The 20,417-nt window shown below is 50.6% G+C and overlaps 1 protein-coding gene across 1 annotated transcript in view; it reads left to right on the top strand.

The window, feature by feature from the left end:
* Window positions 1-7,942: 7,942 nt before the first annotated feature.
* DRGX (dorsal root ganglia homeobox) overlaps window positions 7,943-20,417 on the top strand; it is a 38,467-nt gene continuing 25,992 nt past the window's right edge. Inside the window, exons 1-5 of the mRNA XM_077124366.1 lie at window positions 7,943-7,976; window positions 12,063-12,160; window positions 13,158-13,259; window positions 16,201-16,373; window positions 16,468-16,580. Coding sequence (XP_076980481.1) covers window positions 7,943-7,976; window positions 12,063-12,160; window positions 13,158-13,259; window positions 16,201-16,373; window positions 16,468-16,580 — 520 coding nt within the window. The remainder of the gene's footprint in view (window positions 7,977-12,062; window positions 12,161-13,157; window positions 13,260-16,200; window positions 16,374-16,467; window positions 16,581-20,417) is intronic.

Consider the following 20,417-nt stretch of genomic DNA (forward strand, 5'->3'; position numbering starts at 1 on the left):
TAAATATAAAATATATTCTATCTCAAGGTGAAAGAAAAGGCATCTCCTTTGTGCCAGCCCCAGGGGCTACACACGTGGCTGTGAGTGAAGCATCTGTGGAGGGAATGCCCGGGTGAAGGAGGAGAGAGCTGGGAGGGCTTCAAGCTGAGCCCGGCTGGAAGGCCGGCTGGGGTTCGCCTCCTTCTCAGCCAAGTCGGAGGCAGGACCCTCCTGCTCCAGCTGTCCCCTGTGCCCCCTGAGCTGAGAGAGGCTGGGGGGTTGTGAAGGACGCCGTCCCCAACCCCTTGGGCTGCCTCCTGGCCCAAGCTGCCAGTGGTATGGGGGACAGCTTCTGGGCAGCTGAGGCTCTCCTGGAGGTGAAGGCTGGGAGCCCCCTGTCCGTTGCTTATGACCTGGCTTTAGCAAGCACTGTCCTAATGGCTCTAAGAGGCTCTCCCCTAAGTTCCTAGTGTCTTGGTCACAGGTACATCCCTGAACATAACCTGGCACACAAGTGGTGCTCCAGACCTCTGTGTGGGATGACCTAAGGGAAAAATGGATAGACAGAGAAACGATGGCCGCTCCCAGAACGTTCTGGAATGTCACACTGAGCCTTGCCCCTGGCCGGGTGGGCCTGTGGGGGCTGCAGGCAGATGGGTGGTGACACCAAGAGGTGCACGTCGTCTGCACCAGCTCTGTTTAGAGCCCAGCCAGTTTTCTTCCATAAATAGGGACCTAACTGGGCTCTGAGCACTGCTGCTGGGGAGCCAGGGCCACCGAGAAGGAAGGAGGCACGTGCATGCTGGGGAAACATGGTCTGCCTGTGCTTGGCAAGCCATGACCAACTGAGCCCCAGATCTAGAACAGGGCAGCGTGAGCAGGTTGTCCAGGGGTGGGGAGAGGCAGCCATCTGGTGAGGGGTTCCTGATCTGGACAGGAGGGGGTTGGCCAGATGGGGAAAGGAAGGGTCCTGAAAAGCCAGGTTATCAAGGTCATCAGGGAAAAGCCACAGTGATTAGGCACCAACTGTGTTGGTGAAAGAAGGAAGGAGAGGTGGGGGTAAGGGAGAAAGAGGGAGAAGGAGCGAGAGGGAAGGAGAGAGCGTTTGAGAGGGAGAGAGTGTGTGTCAAAGAGAGAGAACAGTGTTGAGAGAGATGAGAGAGAAAGAGTATGTTTGAGAGAGCATGTGTTTGCGAGACAGGGTATTTGAGAGGGTGAGTGAGGGGGCTTGAGAGAGAGAAGAGGGACCCAGACAGGGAGAGACTGCCAGTGACCAGAGCTCAGTACTGAGAGGCGGGTATCGCCAATCCTGCTTTGTACACAAGGAAACTGAAGTTGTAGAAGGAGCCAAATTTGACCCCCAACCGCCTGACTTAAAGTCCCTTCCCTGTCCATGGTAGCTGTTGTCATAATTCAACTTGGTTGGAAATTAGAAGGCTTTCATTGTGTTTACTAATCATTCATGTAGCAAACGTATTTCGTTCCTTCCATAGTCATTTCAATTAAATTCCATGCATTTATTGAGCACTTAGCACGGGCCATTGACTGTATTTTGTTTCAGGGGAAACATGTTTTATTAAAGAGGGTGCAGCATGGAGCGCTGGGCTTGGAGTTGGGAGGAGGCCTGGGTCCCTGCCTGCTGGGTTTACCAGCTTCACTGGTCACCGGTGATCGCGGATCTCGCCTCTCACAGCCTCCTCCTTCTGCTCTCACATCCCACCTTCTGCTCTCTGCGTCCTCCAGCCCTTTCTTAGCTCTCACTGAGAACCACTCTGAACCAAAGAGCTGATCTTTCAAGTGATTTTCCCTAGAGATGTATTGGTGAGACCATTTAGATTTGGCGACCGAGAACTTCTTTTTTTTGGTTTGATCATATTTGAGATTTCCTTGGATTGATTTAGTTTTCTTTATTAGTGAATCATCATCACAATCTTAATAATAGTCAGCTAGACTTACAGGCTTAAATGTTTATAAAAAAGGTTTTTTTCCAGGTCAGTGGCTCCAGTAGATAAATCACCGTGGTCCTGGATATTAGAATCTTACGGATTGAACCTGTAGGTGAAATGTACCTGGAAGGGCAGCCTCCTGAATTCTCAGTGCACCTGGAACCAGGAAGTAGGAGGTTGAGGACACACTCTCTTGAGACCCCTTAACTCTGGGGTGATGGTCTGAGCTCTGGGAACAGAGGGGAGGCCCTGACACTTCACCAAGTGCGAGAATGCGGGTCCCTGAGGATGGGAACCCCTCCCCCATGACCAAGGTGGGCTGTTTTGTGAGAGGGTGCTCTTGAGGAAATCCTCAGGGAGCTGAGTGGAGGCCCAGAGAATTCACTTCTTTCTGTGGGTTCCCATCTCCCCACCAGTCCCATTTTTCCTTTCCCAGCTAGAGCCTCTGGGGGCTGCTCCTGAGTCCAGAAGCTCAGGTATGTTTCCTCTGCCACCAGCCCAGCGTAGGTGCAAGAGAAGTGTTTGTTGAAATGGACTGAATTAGCTCTTGAAACTCCTCCAGAAGGCGTCGGTGTGTTTTCCTGCAATGCACCCCATTCCCATCCTAAAGCTGGGCAAGAAGTCACCATCATCCTGAAAACGGTGAGGGACTCATGCAGAACGTGTGTAGAAAAGCCAGATGCCTGCAGGAGTCAGGCAGGTCACATGAAGGGGGAAGGGGCCTGGCATGAACTGCTGTGGCAGGGAGGGGCCCATGGCCAAGGGGAGGTGACAGGTAGCCTAAAGGCAATTAATCTAGATTCCTCAAAGAATCGGCCAAATCAGATATCTTGGATCCAACCAAAAGGCCCCAAGTTTAGGTTTTCTATTCAATAGATGTGCTGAGTGAAACTCAATAAACCAGACAAATAAGTGTGAAAAATGGAAAACATAAGCAAGCAAGCCTGGCAGACTGGTGCAGGAGCCACCGACAAATTCTCTTGAAGTTGGGGCAGCTTTGGCCCAAGTGGGCTCACCCTGGAGACAACCAGAGGTAAAGTTATAGAAAGGTGACTTGCGTTTAATAAGCTGCTATTACTTTTACATGTCAGTAAAACTAGTGAAGTATGAGGAATTTCCAAGATAATAAAATGCATATCTATCCCTGTTGTGTATATATATCTTTTGTTCACAAGTCCCCTGCTCATCTGGAATTTCAATTAACTGCTATGTTTATCCTGTACTCTAGCGTGTTGAGCTAACCCAAGCTTTACTTGGCAATTTTAAAAACTACAAAACAGCAATAGATTTTCTGGTAAGTAGGGAATATGCTGTGCTCACACTGAGCCCACATATGTGGTACCTTCTGCCTGGGGAGAGTTGTGTGTTCACCAGAAATCATACTAGAAAGGCTTTTTGTAACCTAATAGCAAAACAGCAACATTATTAATCACCTGGACCCTTCCAAAGCACATGATTAGGAGTTTGTTGTGGATTTTTGCTACTTGAAAATTGAAGTATTTTATCTCTTTTACCCCTTCATTATGGACTCAAACTATATTTACTGAAATTGTTTCTGCTTAAAGAAAAGTTTAAAAAGAGGTTGGGAAAATCCCTTCTGAGTATAGCTGAGAGATGTCAAGTCCAATGTATGTTCACTTATTTGGGCTCAAAAGATGTTGATGGTGGCGTCTCCAAATGTTGCCCCGATTTTCCAAAAATAGAATAAGTGGTAAGAAGTGGGTGCCCTTTGTGGTGTTTGAAACGTCAACCTTAAGCCTAAAACCCCTACATTTGTCAAAGGGCTTTGCTTTAACTCAGGACTCTTTTCAGGAATCAATTTTAAACGATTCATAATTCAACTGAAAGACAATTTAGGGCTTGCATATTTAGATGCTCCGATTCCCAGCATTTTATTGCTTCTCTCGGTGTTTTTGAAATGACAGTTTTCCCTTCCTAGAGCAATCTTAAAATTAGAAAAATCAAACACCCATTAGAGAAAGCAGATTTACTCTGTTATTAATTGATACAGAGATATAAAACTCCCAGTACCCAGGAGACATTTTCAGGGACGAGGGCCTGGGTCATTGGTCCAGTTGTGTGCCGAGGCTTTGGATTTTCACTGCTAGGGACATATGGCCTTGGGGGTGCTGCCTCCACAACAAAATCTGCCCACGAGTTCTTGGGATGAGTGGGGCGATCTGTGTCACTCTTTACCTACTTTCTCTTATTGTTTTAAAAGTGAGCAACCTTGAAAGTTGAACTTCCCACTCTATTTTTTGTCTTCTCTCTGCCCTACTGGGCTGAAGGTAAAGCAGCTCACCCTATTTCGTAACCAGAAAATGAATCTTATAGGGAATGCTAACTTTGGCTGCTGTGTATTAAATAGTGGGAGCAGGAATACTGAGGACCACAGAGCTGTCTCCTTCCAGAAGCTGGAAGAACCCGAGGTGGAGGTGATGTGAGAATCTGTTGAAATATGACCTGGCCTTGGTTTTAACTTTAAATAAGTATTTCCGACCTCATAGGACCCCCCCCTCTAATGTCTCCTGCAGCTTTGATTTTGGAACCCGTCACATTCCTCATTAAAGCAATCACTGTTAAAACATAAAGCAACACAGGATTTATTTCTTCATTAAACTGATGATCCGTATATGAAGCCAATTAACATTATGAGTCTGGTGAACATCAAGTGTAAAGAGGTTAGAGAAAATTAAAAGCAGTCACCTTGGTCTTTAGATAAAGAAAGTACACTTTTAGGTCGTAAATTATCAGAGTGTCCAAGCGGGACAGATCCGTGAATTTGGGTAATTGGAAAATACATTTTACCGCACAAGAATTCAGGAAAAAATAATCTTTTCGTTACTAACACCCTTTTTTTTTGGAGGGGTGGGGGGAGCGGGGAAGAGGCAGTAATGAATATATTAGGCACTTTCCCAGGGCCGAGTCGGAAACAATCGGAAAAAAAAAGGGGGCTCGCGTCATCAAAGTTTGCTGTAGCCTTTTCTTTCTACGGTTGTTTGGCTGGTTGTTTTATTTGCCATTTTACCAAGAGGAACGAGCCTGCCCTCGCGGTTCGGGGAGACGTCTGGAGAAGGCGAGGCTGAGGGTCGCGAGCTGGCTCCGAGCCCCGGGCGAGGTGGGTGTTTTCCGGGAGCCCGCGGGTTGTCCCTCCAAGGGGGGCGGCCGGGCTCGCGTCGAGAGAAGCTGGGGGGCCCGGGCGGGCGGGCGGGCGGGCGGCGAGGGACGCTTCCTGGCCAAAGTCACAGGGCAGGAGCCGCGCGTTGGGCCGTAGAATCGAGTTTGGTCCTTTCTGCGAGAGCTTGAGAGCGCGTTCCAAAGTAACTTGCGCAGGATGGCACTGAAAGATGAGTGGGGTGGTCGGTCCCTGAAAGCTCGTGATACTGCCTTAAGGGTCCCCCCTCCCCTCGCGCCGCGCAGGGACCCGGAGGGGCCCTGGGGTCCCGCCTGCCTGCGCGCGCCGCCCGGGTGGAGCCGGTGCCGCTGTCCAGGGTACTGACCGGCAGGGATGCGCACTGAGCGCGTTGCAGAACGAGCCCGTGCAAGTCTCCGGGACTCTTCCGGGCCTTGAGAGAAACCTGTTTCGGCGAATTTCAGGGGTTGGGGAGGTGAGACTGGGCTTCGTACCTTGTTGGTTTCTGGGGCCAACGCGGCGCCCGGTGCTGGGCTGAGGGTCCTGAGAGGCTGGCGCAGAGATAACGAGGTTTGCCCGGCCAGGACGCCTTCCTCACCTGGCTTCCAGGGTGTCCCGGTGGGGAGCCGCCGGTAGAACAGGTGGGAACCGGAAGGGGCTTGGAGCAGACTTACGTGCGCAAGGGGAGCCTCGGACTCTTGAGAAAGGCTCCAAGAGAGCAGGGGTTCTGGGGAAGCAGGGAAAGAGAGAGCGAGCGCGAGCCAGCCTCTCGGCCCGGGCTGAGAGCGGGTCGGCTCTCGGGACGCCAGCTTTCTCTGGATAAAGCAGCTCGGGGCTGCCCCGGAGGGTCCCGTCTGCCCCCCCTTCCCGCCCCCGCACCTGCCTTGCGACCTGCGGGCTTGCCCCCCGCAGTGACATCGCCTGGGCTCGCGGCGTCGATGGCCCTGGCGGAACTGGCGCGGCCGGCTCCTCGACTCTCAACCCAGTCCGGGTTTCCAGCGGTTCGTCCCCCGCTCCCGTGAGGGCTGAACTCAGGAGGGGCCTCTTCAGGCCCCAGCGGCGCCTTTCTCTCGGCAGTTTTGGGAGGGGTCCTTGGGCCAGCTCCACGCGCCACGCCCGGGGCCGGTGTCCTCGCGCGGGTCCGCCAGGCCTTTTGTTTGCAACGCTCTGTACCTTTAAGATCACGGCAGGATCCCGGGGCCCAGCAGGGACCCGACCCACCACTTCTCCGCAGCTCCCGAACATAGCATTAGAATGTTTATAAAATATTCAATTTATGCAGTCTGTCCAAGAAGCCATCGTCCCAAAATAAAATCAGTAGTCTAGACTGAACACAGACACCAGAACTTATCAACAGTTGTCTGACTTGCATCTTTTGATGCATCTTGAGTGGGTCATAATACCAACTTTATTTTCAGTGGTGCATAAATTAATTACACGCATTTAATAACCAAAATATCATTATATTCCCCCTTTAATATCATAAAGGCTTTCCGCCAGGGAAGCACTTAATAGTGCAGGGGGCCGTAACAGGCTATTATCCTGGTGTAATGCTATTACAGAACCAATTATGCGCCATTAGACTTGCTTTTTTTGCAGTTTATGTGATTTGATCCAATCCCGGGCCCCTGACTTGAAAATTTCAGCCCGGCACTTTAGAGTTTAATTTTCACCCAGGCAGAGGGAAGGGCGGTCTCTCTCCGCTGAGTGTCTGCCTCCGATGCATTTTAAAAGTAATTGCGAAGGGTCCCACCGCATATCATTTGCATGGAGAAGCGAACATAAATTCAGGGACCCCTTGCTGAGAACAAAATCAAACTTTCCTTTTGTACGATCGCTTGGAAAGGGAAGCCGTGTGCAAAGAGTGCCTCCAAAACCCATCCGGCGGCGACAATTAGCAGCGCTTTGTCAATTCGCAGCCCGGGAGGCGCCCGGCCTCTGACGAGGGTGAGCCCAAACCCAAGCTCTCTCGTTGAAAGAAGGTTCAAGGTAGAGGCGGCGTGGGGAGGGGTCGGAGTGTTTAGAAAATAATGCCTTTGGGGGTGGTGGTGGCTGTTTCGACCCCCTTTTAAAAGAAGGGGGAAAAACATTCCCGATGTTTGCTGAGAAATGACGGATTTTTTTTTTAACACCACGTGGGCCATTTGTAAGGTCCAATAGACCTATCCAAGTTACTCTCTGTAGACAGCGCTGGAAATAATCAGATTAAGGCCAATTATGCGTGAGATTATAAAAGCGAGTGCTGAGCGGCGGCGCGCGCTGTAGACAGACAGCAAGACATCTGGCCACTTCCCGAGTCACTTCTCTGGTCCTGCGGGCGCCAGCCGCGCCGAGCCCCGCCCGCCTCCAGCAGAGCACGGGTGCGCGGACCCAAGCGGTCGCGCTCCGGCCTTTCCTCGCCCGGCTGCCCGCGGAGGTACGCCCGGCTCCCGGCCGACCGTCCCGGAGCGCTACGGCCTTGGGGCTCGGCCGTCGCCCGCGGATGTGGCCTTGCACGCCCGGCGGACCCAGCTGCGGTGCCTGGGGTGCAGGGATGGCGGCGGGGACCCCTGAGAGGAGGGAAGTAGACCGCGCGGTGGGGCCCGGGTGGGGACGCGGGTGGCCGGGAGGTAGACCCGGCCCGAGAAGTTCCCCTGCGGAGGAGAGCCCGGGTTGGAGACGGCGCTGCCAACTGCCCCCCCTCGGTCGCCCATAGTGGACTAAGGTCGTTGGGAGGGGGTTTTCCAGGAGGCGAGCGCCTCTGCGCTCTCCGGCCCGGCTGGGGCGCAGGCAGAGGGAGACTTAGGCTCTATTGGTGTTGCTTTGCAGCCAGGCCGGGAGCTGAGCGTGCCTGTCACCACCACCCTCCCGGATCCTCGCCCTCCAGCTGATCCGGCCGTCGGCGATGTTTTATTTCCACTGTCCACCACAGCTGGAGGGTGAGTAAGCGCCGCGCCTGGCTTGGAAAAGTCTCTGCGTCTGGGGGCCGCTCCGCGAGGCCCGCACCCTCCGGAAAGGGCCCGAGTGGCGGTGAGGCTGGGGCGCGGTGGGATCCCTGCCCCTCGAGGGGCGCAGCTGCCTGGCAGTAAGTAGGGGCGCCCCTCGACCCCTCCCCACACCCTCGCTCCAGGCCCCCGCCCCCTTGCCACCTGCCTCCCACCTCCCTCCCTGCCGGGGCAGGGGCTGCCCCCGGGCTATGCGCCCGGCGGAACCGGCTTCCCAGCACAGATGCTGGTGTCACGCCTTTAATTGGGGCTCCCCTGCTCAAGGGGCCGCATCAATCTTTCACGGTGTTTTGCCAACATCCCGGAAGGCCAAGGCGCACTCGGGAGTGGGCTGGCCATGTCCTGAGCCGGACTCAGAGCCCCGAAGAGAGCCCTTGCTGGGCTGCTCTCACACATGGGGGAGGTGGCTTGCTCTGTGGCCTCCAGGACACTTCTGGGCTGCCCCAAGGGTCCACCCCCCACAGACCCAGATATCCCTTCCCACCACCCAGCCCAGTCATCTGACCTGCTGGGCTCTTCTGTGACTCACTGGGTTTCTGATCCTAAATGCTAACCACTCCCCCTCCTTTGCACCTGCCAAGGACCAGTTCCAGGATCACGGTTGAGGTCTTTAAGGACCTTCCTGGCCGTAGAAGAAGTTTCTCCTCAGAACCCCTAGTGAGGTCTCTGCACTGGATCATTAAGTGGGGGTGGGGTGGGGTGAGAAGGGAGTAGCTCGGGCCACCGGTGTCCCCTCCCCAGGCCATGGAGAATGGACTTTCCATGTAGGGGGCTAATATTTCTGGTAAATATGAGCCTTTTAATAAAAGGGAGACTGCCACCAACGGTTGTCCCAACCTGGGGACCTTAGGATTTCATCACTGTGGATGCATTACCAGGGCTGAACTTTGGCAACCTGCTCCTTTAATTTATTCGTGGGAGAATTTTGTAGGCAAAGAAATGGAGGGAAATATGGGGCAGGCCAGATGGTGGTGAGATTCTAGGGCTCCTGAGACATCAGAGGACACACGTCCACCTTGTCCCGGGTCACCAGGCCTGGGCTGACCAACACATGCAGTGATCTCAGAAAATTTGTTTTTTTTCCTATGAAAGATTTTAACAGTTCAGTAAGGTTTTTGAAAGGCGCTAACCAGGACCAGTGTTTAAATCTACCAACTCTGTAAGCATGCCCATGAAGGGAAGGCTGGGCGGTGGCCTCTTTTCGTTTCCCTCTTTCCCCAAGGACCTGCATAGATGAGTTTTATGGAAGCTTACAGAGCAGCCCCCCCTGATAGCATGCTCTAGCCCCAGAGAGGAGGACCCTCTCTCCTGCTTGGTCTACAAGCAGGTGAGCCTTCTCTGGGCTCTGAGCCCCTGGTTTGGAATGATCCTCACAGGGACCCAACGTTTCTGGTCCAAGCAGAGAAGGCAGAGCCTTGGGCATTTAGCCAGTGGTAGATTTTCTGGCTGACTTAAGGCACTGCCTGCTGGGCAGGTTTCAGAAGTCGCCTGGGGAGAATCCTGGTCCCAGAGCCCCAAGCTGCTTTCAGTTCTGCCCTGTCTGCTCACTTTTCATCTGCATAGCACATCCTGGATGCTGATTCTGGTTGATGTGCCCAGAAGAAAAGGAGATGGTTTTTGGAGAACCTTTGGATCTCTTTGCCAATGAGTTTCGATGGCAGTTTTGCAGAAAGAGGCGTTTCATTTTAGTTTTGTATTGTGGGGAGTAGGTGATTTGCTTTAATTGCAAAGGTTAGCAGGAGACCTTGGGAATAAGATCTCTCATTAAATCTTACCCACTTCTTGAATTTTATTTTTTACTCATATGGAGAGGCATAAAGAAGATAGCAAAGCCTGGCTCATAATCTTACCCCCCAGAACATTTTGCTGACATTAAATTAAAAAGTGCCACATATACCTGCCTAGGAATTTCAAGGAGAATGGAAATGAATATATTGAAAGGTGAAATCTTTCATCTACCCCCTTTCTTTTGCTTAAAGGGGCTTGCTTTTGTTGTTTTCTTATGATTCCTTCAAGAAAAAACATGCTTTTGTCATCATTATATATTTTTCTCTGTATAGGTCTTATTTTCAGTGAGATCCTATTTCCACATCTTTTGCACTTTGGTTTTTCACTGCATCATGTCTTGGAGACTTTTATACATCAACACGCACTCACACACATCTGCTGGTCTCTTTTAAACAGCTGAGTAGTGTTCCATTATATGCTCTACGGAAGATGATCACTCATGGGTGCTTTGGTTGCTTCCAGTTTTTAAAAATTTTCCTGTTTCGATGTTACCAGGGACATCTTTGTCTTTCTATTTTGACATATTTTTATAAATATATTTATAGATTAAATACTTCTATGCCCACTTAAATTTTTGATGGATATTAAATATCCATCAAAAGGTGAATGAGAATGTGCATTTTATTACACTGTTACTTATACTAGTATCATTATGCTATTTATTTTTGCCAAAATGGTGAAAATAATATTTTGTTGTTCTCTCTTTTTTTAATTTAATGATTACAGAGGTTTAGCATTTTCATCACTTTATCAACCCTTATCCTTATTTTTGCATAAAATGCCTGTTCTCATCTTTTTCCTCACTTTTCTATTAGGTGGTTCATCTTTTTTTCCTGTTGATTTGGGGAATCATATCTTCCCGAGGTGGAAATCCAACGCAGTGTTTCACTTAAAGATATTATGTGTGCTTATGTGTAGGTGTTGGGCCACAATTTGGGGGAAGAAGGTATAATTTAGAGAAGTGTAGGAAATTGCGATTGTAACTCCTTGGAGCACGAACTCCATCTTTATGAGTCGAGCGCTTTACTTCACAAAGAAACAACCTGGTTTCCTGCAAAATAAGGGAAATCCGACAGCTTTGAGGCTCTCTCGTTAATGTTTCCAGTGAGTTGGGGAGAAATGTTTGTACCTTAGGTTCTTGAGGAAGAAGGCGATTTGTCCAGGAAAAGGGAGGGAGGAGGCTTTAGCAGTGTGTGGGGCTGTGGTGGAGAAAGATGTGGCTACCAGGAGTGAAACAGTGACTTGGAGACCCCCCCTTGGGCAGAGAGACTTTTACAAACCCCAGGGGCGCTGCTTCTCTAGGATGGAGGTCTTTCAGAGGGGCATGGCTTGGGCATTGTGACTGAATGTGCAGTGCTTCTGAGAACAGAGCCCACGGCAGGTGAGACATTCGCTGCTTAATGGAAACATGCTCATTTGTTTTCCTAAGAAGCCATCGTGGACTATCAAGTAAATAGCACGCATTTGGAAAATGATCTGAAAGCACGTTTGGGGCCAAACTCTGTTCTGGCTTTATAGTCAGCGTTGGAAGCTGCTGGGGAGGACAAAGCCTTTCTTTTGTAGGGACGCAGGGGCTGTAGGGCCTCTATGTGGCTTAGCCAGAGGGTGGGATACCCGTGAGAGTGGCCCTATTTGAGTCTGCTTGGCATTCAGGACAGTTGCTATTGATGCGGATCTTTTTTTAATTGACATCTATATAACAGAACCGTGCCGGTGCTGATGAGCTGTGACCAAGGGTAATTAATATTCATTTATAAACTTACTTCGTCGTCGTGTCCTGAAGTTCCAGGAGAAAAAGCGCTGCGCAAAGGTCTTGGCGTTTCCTTCCTTCGTCCACCCTCCCCCATCCCCAGCCTTTAACCCTTGCTGCCTGTAGAGAAGAGGGACAGTCAACTAACAGGTCAGCAAAAGGGAAGCATAGGACAGAGGTGCAACTGGGAGCTGGAGGGCAGAGAAAGGGTCCACCCAGACCAGTGTCCTTCCTGGCTCAGAGTCCAAAGATTCACAAGAGGTTGATTTGGCTGCCTATGAAATTGACCTAACTGGGTCCAAAGTCAAAGATTTTTGGGAGAGAGGGAGAAAGAGAAAAGAGAGCAGAGAAAGAGATTTTGGGATGGACAACTGAAGTTGGTGTCCTCCAAATGCCGTGCAAGGGACCGACAGTTGTGGTGGGATGTGGTCAGGGGACTGGGGAGCCCCTCTGCTCACGTTGATCCTTTTTTTCCCCATTAGGCTCTGCACCCTTTGGCAACCACTCTACAGGGGATTTCGATGATGGGTTTCTGCGCAGAAAACAGCGCCGGAATCGAACGACATTCACTCTTCAGCAGGTAACAGTGCCCACAGCCTTTTGAGAATCAGCTGCTTCCTGCCTCCAACAAATTTAAGCAGATCTTCGTTATTTTTCAAAATAAGGTCAACTGATTATGTTAACTGGATCTTTCTGTTTCCTTGTGCACTTTATTTGTCAAGAAATCTGTTTGATGGGGGTTTCCATGGCTTTGACCTTGAGAACCCTGGTAGTAAGTGAACTGGCAGTGAACTACCACCAGTTCCCTGCCATCCCCTGCCCTCTAAGCCTAAAAATCTATAGGTTTATAGATTGAAGGACGTTTCCACCTAAGCCATATCATTGGAACCTCACAATAACCCTATTAGCCTGGCAGGTCAGAATTCTTATCCCCAAAATGCAGATGAGAAAAATGGGGCTCAAGAAGTTGACAGGCTTGTGCAAGAAATTGTTGCCAGTAGGAAGGAGAGCTATAACTGGAGACTTATATTGTATTTCCTCAACCTGGATGGGCTTTTTCCCTTAGACCAGACTCTGTCCCATTCCTGGAGCAAACTGGAGCCATTTGAAAAGTGACTCAAGTACCCAGATACCCCAAAGCAATTTCCATGCAACGGATGTGAGTTCTCAGTGTTTGCAAATTGTTCCCATGCTCCTTTGCCCTGCCACAAAAGCTCAGGGAATTGCTCTCCTTCATAATAAGGGGGCCTTAGATTTTTGTTTCTTATGAATATATTGAAACGTCAATGCATATAAATATTTGCGTTGCGTCCCTCTTCTTATTTTGACTGCTTGGGAGAGCAGCTGAGGTTGTTAGTAAGTCTTAGCAAGCCTTACTTAGTAAGACAACCGAAGTTGTCTGTGGTTGAAATCTTAATTCCGCGGGATGTTTTCAAATGGCTCTTTTCTCACTCTCCTTCCTCCAGCTGATCTGCAGAACGGCTCCCTCACCACTCGCAGTGGATTTGAAAAATGCATCTGCTTCCCCTCACTTCGCCACAACCTCTCACCAGTAAATATTTCTTTCCTTTTACCAGCTGGAAGCTCTTGAGGCAGTTTTTGCCCAAACACACTATCCAGATGTCTTCACCAGAGAAGAGCTCGCTATGAAAATCAACCTCACAGAAGCCAGAGTGCAGGTAAACATTGTTTTTAATTATTTACCTCTCTAATATTAAAACTGGCAAACTTTTTTTTTTTTGACATCATGACTACAGAGTGCACATTTGGCCAAAGAAAGCAAATGAAGACTATCTGTCATTTTCATGATGCACTTTAATAACATCAACATAATGTGGAATATTAGATTAGGTTGATTAATCGGTCATTCATAATTAACTAGTGATAATGTTCTACACTAATTTGTCCGCGTCTCTAAGGTACTAAATTACATCAATGCACATCCATTTCCTTGCTTTGGAAAAAAAAAAAAAAGAGCTGAGATGCTATTCTCGAAGCATCTCTGACGGCTCTGGGGTAAGGCCGGTCAATTGCAGAGAACCGTCTTTTCAGAGGGGGGAAGCAGGGTGAGGATAAGCTTTCCAGAAATTACATCATGCCCAACTTTTTCCCTGGCCACGGTTTCGGAGAAGTGGACCCAAGGAGCGTGTGCATTTCAAAATCTGTAAACGGCAGCAGTGAGGGGTCCGGCCCCGCGGTGAGCGTGGCTGGCGGTGAGTGGCTCCGAGCAGGATTTCATTTTTGAGGCGACCCGTGATTGTGTTGATGTGCACAGACTCTTTGAGCCCAGCAGATGGGCCGGCCCGGAGCAGGAGACGCAGCTTCGCGGTGCCGCCTCTCCGGGCGAGCTATTCTTTGAGCGCAATTATAGATTCATTTTATTTATGGGAGTTTCCTCCATGCTGTTTCTGTTCTTTTTATGTAGGGGCTTGGGGTTAAGACTATGCAAAGATCTAATTGTAGGAAATATAATAGTCGGCTTTCGGTTCCCCTGGGTCATGTTAGTATCTCTTAAAAACCAATGGCTGAAAAGAGATAATGGAATTCCAAGCAGTAAATTGGGGGTTGTAAACAAATTATTTCCCCTATAATCAGATTATGTGATCCTGATTATTAAATCTGAACATGAATCATTGGTCATAGGCAGGCAAATTAAACTGATTATTATTTGGAAATGAAAATCTCCTTTGGCCAGGACGCTGTCTATCCTTCCTTTCTTTTTTTTTTTTTTTTTTTAATGCCGGCTTGCCAATAGCTGCCTAAAGACTGAACTGCAAATTGAGATAAATGACACAATTATTGAGCATTCAGAAGTGGAAGATCATAACTTCTCCCTGAAAGGTGCAAGGGTGAGATAGGGGCGGTGACAATTAAACCCTGGAACTGTTATTTGGGCTCTTGTTGGCTATTATGCCATCAGACAATGGCTGTGAAGCGTTTGTTTAGAGGGCTTCTGCGAGGGACATGGGCTCCGGTGGCGGGAAGGGAGACGTGTTTACGTCTAGACCCCTTGCTCATTCAAATATGATTAATGTTCTATAAAGCAGGGTCTTAATCGAAGCTGATGTTGTCAAACAATAACTAAATAGGGAAACAAATGACTCCATCACGCGCCTTCCTCAGAAGCAGGCAAATTGTCAGTGCAAAGTCATTAAAATATGATAATGAAAAATAGCTCAATTAAATGTTGTTATCGCTCTGACCTTCATTCAATTAAGACTCGAGAAAGTGTCTGCATTTTGCTTTGCATTTAACTGCCCTAAATTTAGAATATAGATAAAATCATTATTCAATGGTTGCTGATATGTGCAATTAAAAGCCAACTCGATTAAAAAAGGAAGAAAGAGACCGAGTTAGAGAATTTGAATTAAGAGGTAGGCTGGGCTGGCAGAGGGCTCAGCCCGGGGACCCTGGCTCTCTCCCACCATGGCATGTGTTGCAGCCTGGAGTGGGGGTGGGGGAGGAAGGATTGCCTGGGCGAAGAGGAGGGAAGGCCAGCCAAGGCATTTTCAGCTGGTACAATCTCCCAGGGAAGGAGGGAGAGGTCATGCTGGGTGGAGTAAAGGCGAGCAAGATTTCACTGACCTCAGGAAACACGTGAACATCTTGGGGTTGGGCTGCCTGGCTCCCGTGAGGCTGTCCACCTGCAAATGCAGTTTTGGTTTTCAAGAATTAAGGAATCTGACACCAGCTTCTAAGAAGGTGCTTAGACCAGGTGAATCATAAGCTGTCCCCTGACCTGGCTGATGGCAAGGATGGCACTAGCTAATGTGTATTGAGTGATTGATTGCTATGCTTTGCCTGCCTGGCTTAAGGCTGGGAATGTGTCTCTCGTTAATCTTCTCAAAAATCCTTGGGGGCGGCCACTATTATTATTATTATTATTCCTAAGCCGTTTGAATCCTGGTCTCTGACTTCAAATCCTAGATCTACCATTTGCCACCTGAATGGCCTCAGGTGAATGAATTCACCTTGCTGTGCTTAATTATCTCATCTGTGAAATGGGAATAAGAGAACTACCTGTCTCTAAGGAGAGTAGTCGACTCTAAGCCAGATGGACATACGTATGGAATTCTGAGCCGGGCTGACCCCAGGGTTCCTAACAGGTGCCCGGGCTGTTGCTGCTGAACTTGTTAAGATGTGTCATTGGATGGTTTCAGGGTTAGGTCACGGGCTTGAGGCCTGGTCTGAGTTTCCTGGAAAGGCGAATCAGTGTTTTTGATTGAGGAAGCCCTGGGGCTGTGTTTTTTCAGCTGTATTCCAGCAAATAAACATACTCGCATGTAACTCAATTAAGGAACATTTCCATGAAACCCCTTACTATGGGCAATGCATTCAGATATTTTCTATTATTTGTCATTTCATTTCATTAAAAAAAAAGAAAGCCCAAACCCCACTACAACCTTCTAAACTGACCTTCCAACCCGTCAGTGGGTGTTGGGCTGCGGTTCCCAGCGCGCTGAACTGCTGGGAAGGGGAGGTCCTGCCCCCCCACGCCCGGCGGCAAGGGGGCACTGTCGGCCCCCGGGAGAGGGGTGGAGGCCTTTGCTTTGGGCTCTGGTTCTCACCTCCTGTCTCACCTCCTGCTGACGGGGCATATGTCTTCCCGTGGGGACTCAGGTTTGGTTCCAGAACCGAAGGGCCAAATGGAGGAAAACGGAGCGAGGGGCCTCCGAGCAGGAGCCTGGCTCCAAGGAGCCCCTGGCGGAGGTGACACCCCCGCCGGTGAGAAATATCAACTCCCCGCCCCCCGAGGCTCGGAACAAGAAGGAAGCCCTGGAGGCGCAGCAGAGGTGAGGCTGGCAGGCCCTGGGTCCGGGGAGGCTGCGGGCGGCAGCGGGCCTGGGCTTGGGACGGAGGCTTCTATGTGTTTTCTTCCCCCCGCAGCCTGGGGCGCACCGTGGGTCCCGCGGGGCCTTTCTTTCCCTCCTGCTTGCCGGGGACCCTCCTGAACACCGCCACGTACGCCCAGGCCTTGTCACACGTCGCCTCCCTGAAAGGTGAGTTTGGGGTTGGGTAGGGTGGCCGGGCGGGGGCGTGGGGTGGGGGTCGCCCTCGGCCTGGCCTCTGTAGGGACCAGGGAATGGCTGCGTTCCCCAGCAATCCTGGTTCCAGGGATGGGGCAGCCCCCGCTCTCCTTCTGGGAATCACAGTGGCGGTTTCCAGGAGTATTCCTGTTCGCTCAGGCCGGCTTGTTTGATTTTTTTTTTTTTTGGCATGGGCAGGCTCCGGGAATCGAACCCGGGTCTCCAGGATGGCAGACAAGAATTCTGCCACTGAGTCGCCGCTGCCCGCCCTGACTTGTTTGGTTTTTACAAGGCCTGGTAATGTAGGTGAAAGTAGGAAAGTATCCCTGCGCTTGACAGATGGCTTGTCTGCGAAGTGGTGGTTTCATAAACGGCCAGGTTGCTCACAGACGCCCCCTTGTCTCGGGTGGTGGCTTTGGGTGTTCACCTGCAGCTCCCGGGGCCCCCAGTGTCAGAGGGCTGAAGCGTTGGGATTTGTGGCTGTCCGGGATTTGCTCTGTTGTCAGTGGCTCTTGTGGTTTGACGGATGGAAACTGTTGGGGACGTTTTGTAAGTTTTGTCCAGCCCCGAGGGAGCCTTGGGGAATTCTAGGGTGCCCCAATCAACTGGGTGGGGTCCTCCAGTGCCTCTCAGCTCCTGGTCCCCGACCTATTCCTTCCTCTGAGCACGTGGTGGCTGTGCAGGCAGGAACAGGGCTGACCCCAGAGAAGGTGTGCAAGGTGAGCGCCAGTGCACAACCCTGGGCTCAGCTCATGGGCTCTCATGGAGGTGGTGGTGCAGGCACAGGTGGTAAGCTCCTTGTCTGAGTAAACGTGGCCAATAGGCTCTGTGATGTAGGCAATGGGAGATGGGTCCCTGGCACATCCTGCTCTAGGATCTGCGGTCTCCTTGCCCTGCAGGAGGTCCCCCCGTAGCAGGTGCAGCCACGCACACAGACTGCGACCGTCTGCACTGGATATGCAGTTTCTTGATGCTGAACAAATCCCTCCAGGGTTAGGGAAATCTTCCCGATGATGCAGGGAAGGGCATTCTTGGAGTAGGAATAAATAGCGTGTGAGGAGGCTGAAAGGGAAGGAGAAGCTGGCTTGTTTGGAGTTGCAGGAGCTGCACAAGGCTGGATAAGGCTGTGGGTGCTGCTTCCAGTTCAGCACCAGCCCAGTGGACAGAGCCCGGGCTGGTGGGTGGCAGTTGGGCAGGTTGGGCCAGGGCAGCTTGGGTCGCACAAATCTTGGGGTCCTGGCCCCTGGCCCCTGGCCCCTGGTTCACTCCTTCTTCCTCTTCCATCTCTCCATGTTTGTGCAGATAATGGCCAAGCGGAAATGTGGGTATGGCGTGGCCAGATTCTCTGGATTTTCAAAGAGAAGCTGGAGAGCTGGGTTTTTATTTGAAATGTGCCCATTTTAAGAATGTTGTCTGCAAGTCTTCAGGCCAAATGGGTACATCTTTGTTCAGAATGGCAAGGCAGGCCGTGCTGGGATCCCCACGCCAGGCTGGTCACGGCTTCTCTTTTCCCACTCCTGTCTCTGCTTTTGGCTTCTCTGCCTGTCCCCCGCCCTGCTCTCTTCCTACCCCTCCATCCATCCTGACACCAAAGCTCACTCGTCCGAGTCCCATTCCCTTGTGGTTTCATGGAGGACTCAGCTTTTTATTTTAATTTATTAAATTTACTAATTCAATACATTTTCTGTATTTAATTTTAATTTGCCATTTTAACCATTCGAAGTGTACAACTCAGTGGCATTAAGTGCATTCACAGTGTTGCACAGCCATCAGCACTATTTCCAAAGCCTTTTCATTTCTCCATTTTCACCACCCCAAACAGAAACTCCATACCCATTAAACTGTAACGCTCAATCCACTCCCCCACCCCTCGCCACCTGGTAACCTCCAGTTCCCTTTCTGTCTCTATGAATTTGTTTATTCCAGATATTTCATACAAATGGAATCATACAATATTTGTCCTTTCGTACCTGGCTTATTTCACTCGGCACAATGTTTTCAAGTTCATCTATGTCGTAGAATGCATCGGAGCTTCATTCCTTTTTACAACTTGAATAATATTCCACAGTGTGTATGTACCACTTTTTGTTTACCCACCCCTCTGTTGATGGACCACTGGGTTGCTTCCAGCTTTTGGCTATTGTGAATAATGCTGCTGTGGACATCGGTGCATAAATATCTGTCCAAGTCCTTGCTTTCACTTATTTTGTGCATGTACTTAGGAGTGGTGCAGTTGGCTTCTTAATCTCTGGCAAATGAAGTCTCTCTGGAAGGGAAGGGAAATGACCAGTTATTTCACACCTCTTCCGTACTGGGTTAGGTGGTTCGTGTTTATCTGCCCATCTAATTCTCTCTCAGCTAATGCCTAATGTGGTTTGGGTATCTGCATTGTAAGAGCGCCTGACCCTGTGTGGGGCATGTTTGGAAGTGAGGTCTCCTGAGCTGGAGTCAGCTGGCCAGTGGCTGCCCCCCACCATCCCAGGTGTGCTGGGGACAGTTGTGGGGGTGGGGAGAGCCAACTTTGCCTCAGGACAAGGACGAGCCGTGTATGCTGCCTGTGGTCAGGTACCAAACAAAAGATTATTTTGCAGTACCAGAGATCCTTTTGCAGCCCACTCCTCCTTCTCCCAGGCTTCCCCAAGCCCAGAATGAAGTGCATAGCCCAGTCTGATCCCAGGAGGAGTGACGCAGTTTTCTAGGGCCTGGGCTTTTATTCTTCCCTGCCCCCCTGGAGGTGTGGTGGGGAGCTGGCACCCGGGGCTGGGCAGATCTGGCGACTGACCCAAGCCCTCCCTATCCAGGGTGTGGTGCTGCTGGCTGAGGGGGCAGCCTCACTTGCCATGAGCATTGTCATGCATGCCGGCACTTACAGGCACCAGGTCCATCTCTCTTTCCACAAATGGGAAACCGAGGCTCGGGGAGGGGAAGCCACTTGCTCAAACATTACTTATTCAGCTTAGTTTCCCCTTTGAGGTCTGGGGTGCTCTCCATGAGACCCTGATGTCCCCTCGTGCCCTCCTTACCTGTCCCCCAGATGCTGTGACCATTCATTCTCCCATGAGGCTTTGAGCCCCTACCCAGCTTCTCCCCAGCACACGATGACAGTCAGAGCCCACCTAGGTGGAGCTTTGGGGAAGGTTCTGGATTCAGCTTGGAATATCTGAGACCAGGACCCATGTGAACTGAGCCCCTGGCCCCCTCCAGACAAACCAACCCACTTCTCCAGGCCTGTGGCAACTTGCAACTGACCCAGAAATAAATGAATTGAACTAACTCCCAGACTCAATCTAGGGTCTGTATCTCCACCCATCCCTGGACAGGAGATAGCATGTGTCCTGGAGGGGGCCCCTGAGATTCTGGCCCAGCCGTGGAGGCCACTCTGGTTACCACTGCCCCGGGACCTCCGGTGGAGTCTACAGGCAATGGGAGACCTGCGCAGTGTCAGTGCCTGCAAGGGTGGGAAGAAAACCGATAGGGCTGGGTTCTCCCCATGGGCTCAGGAAGCTCCCCAGCTTCAGCGCCCTAGTGTTAGCTGCTTGGAGTTCTTTGCCTAGATTCAGACCTGGGGACCTGAGCTGAGAGCCTGGCCTCTAGCTCCAGCCTATGTGATGGACGGATGACATTTGAAGTCCTTATCTTGGGAGCATCAAGAGCCCCAGGCGTATCTGTGGGCAAACTTGGGGACTGCTGGAGGTGCAGTTTGCAGAATTCCTCTAAATATTGGCCCTTCAATTCCTTAGGGCCTCTAAGGTCATTGTACAGGTTTTCACTTGCCTGGAAATTCATTGACTTTGAAAATATTCTAAGATG

The sequence above is a fragment of the Tamandua tetradactyla genome, chromosome 13 (assembly GCF_023851605.1).
Source record: "Tamandua tetradactyla isolate mTamTet1 chromosome 13, mTamTet1.pri, whole genome shotgun sequence".
Taxonomy (NCBI): Eukaryota; Metazoa; Chordata; class Mammalia; order Pilosa; family Myrmecophagidae; genus Tamandua; species Tamandua tetradactyla.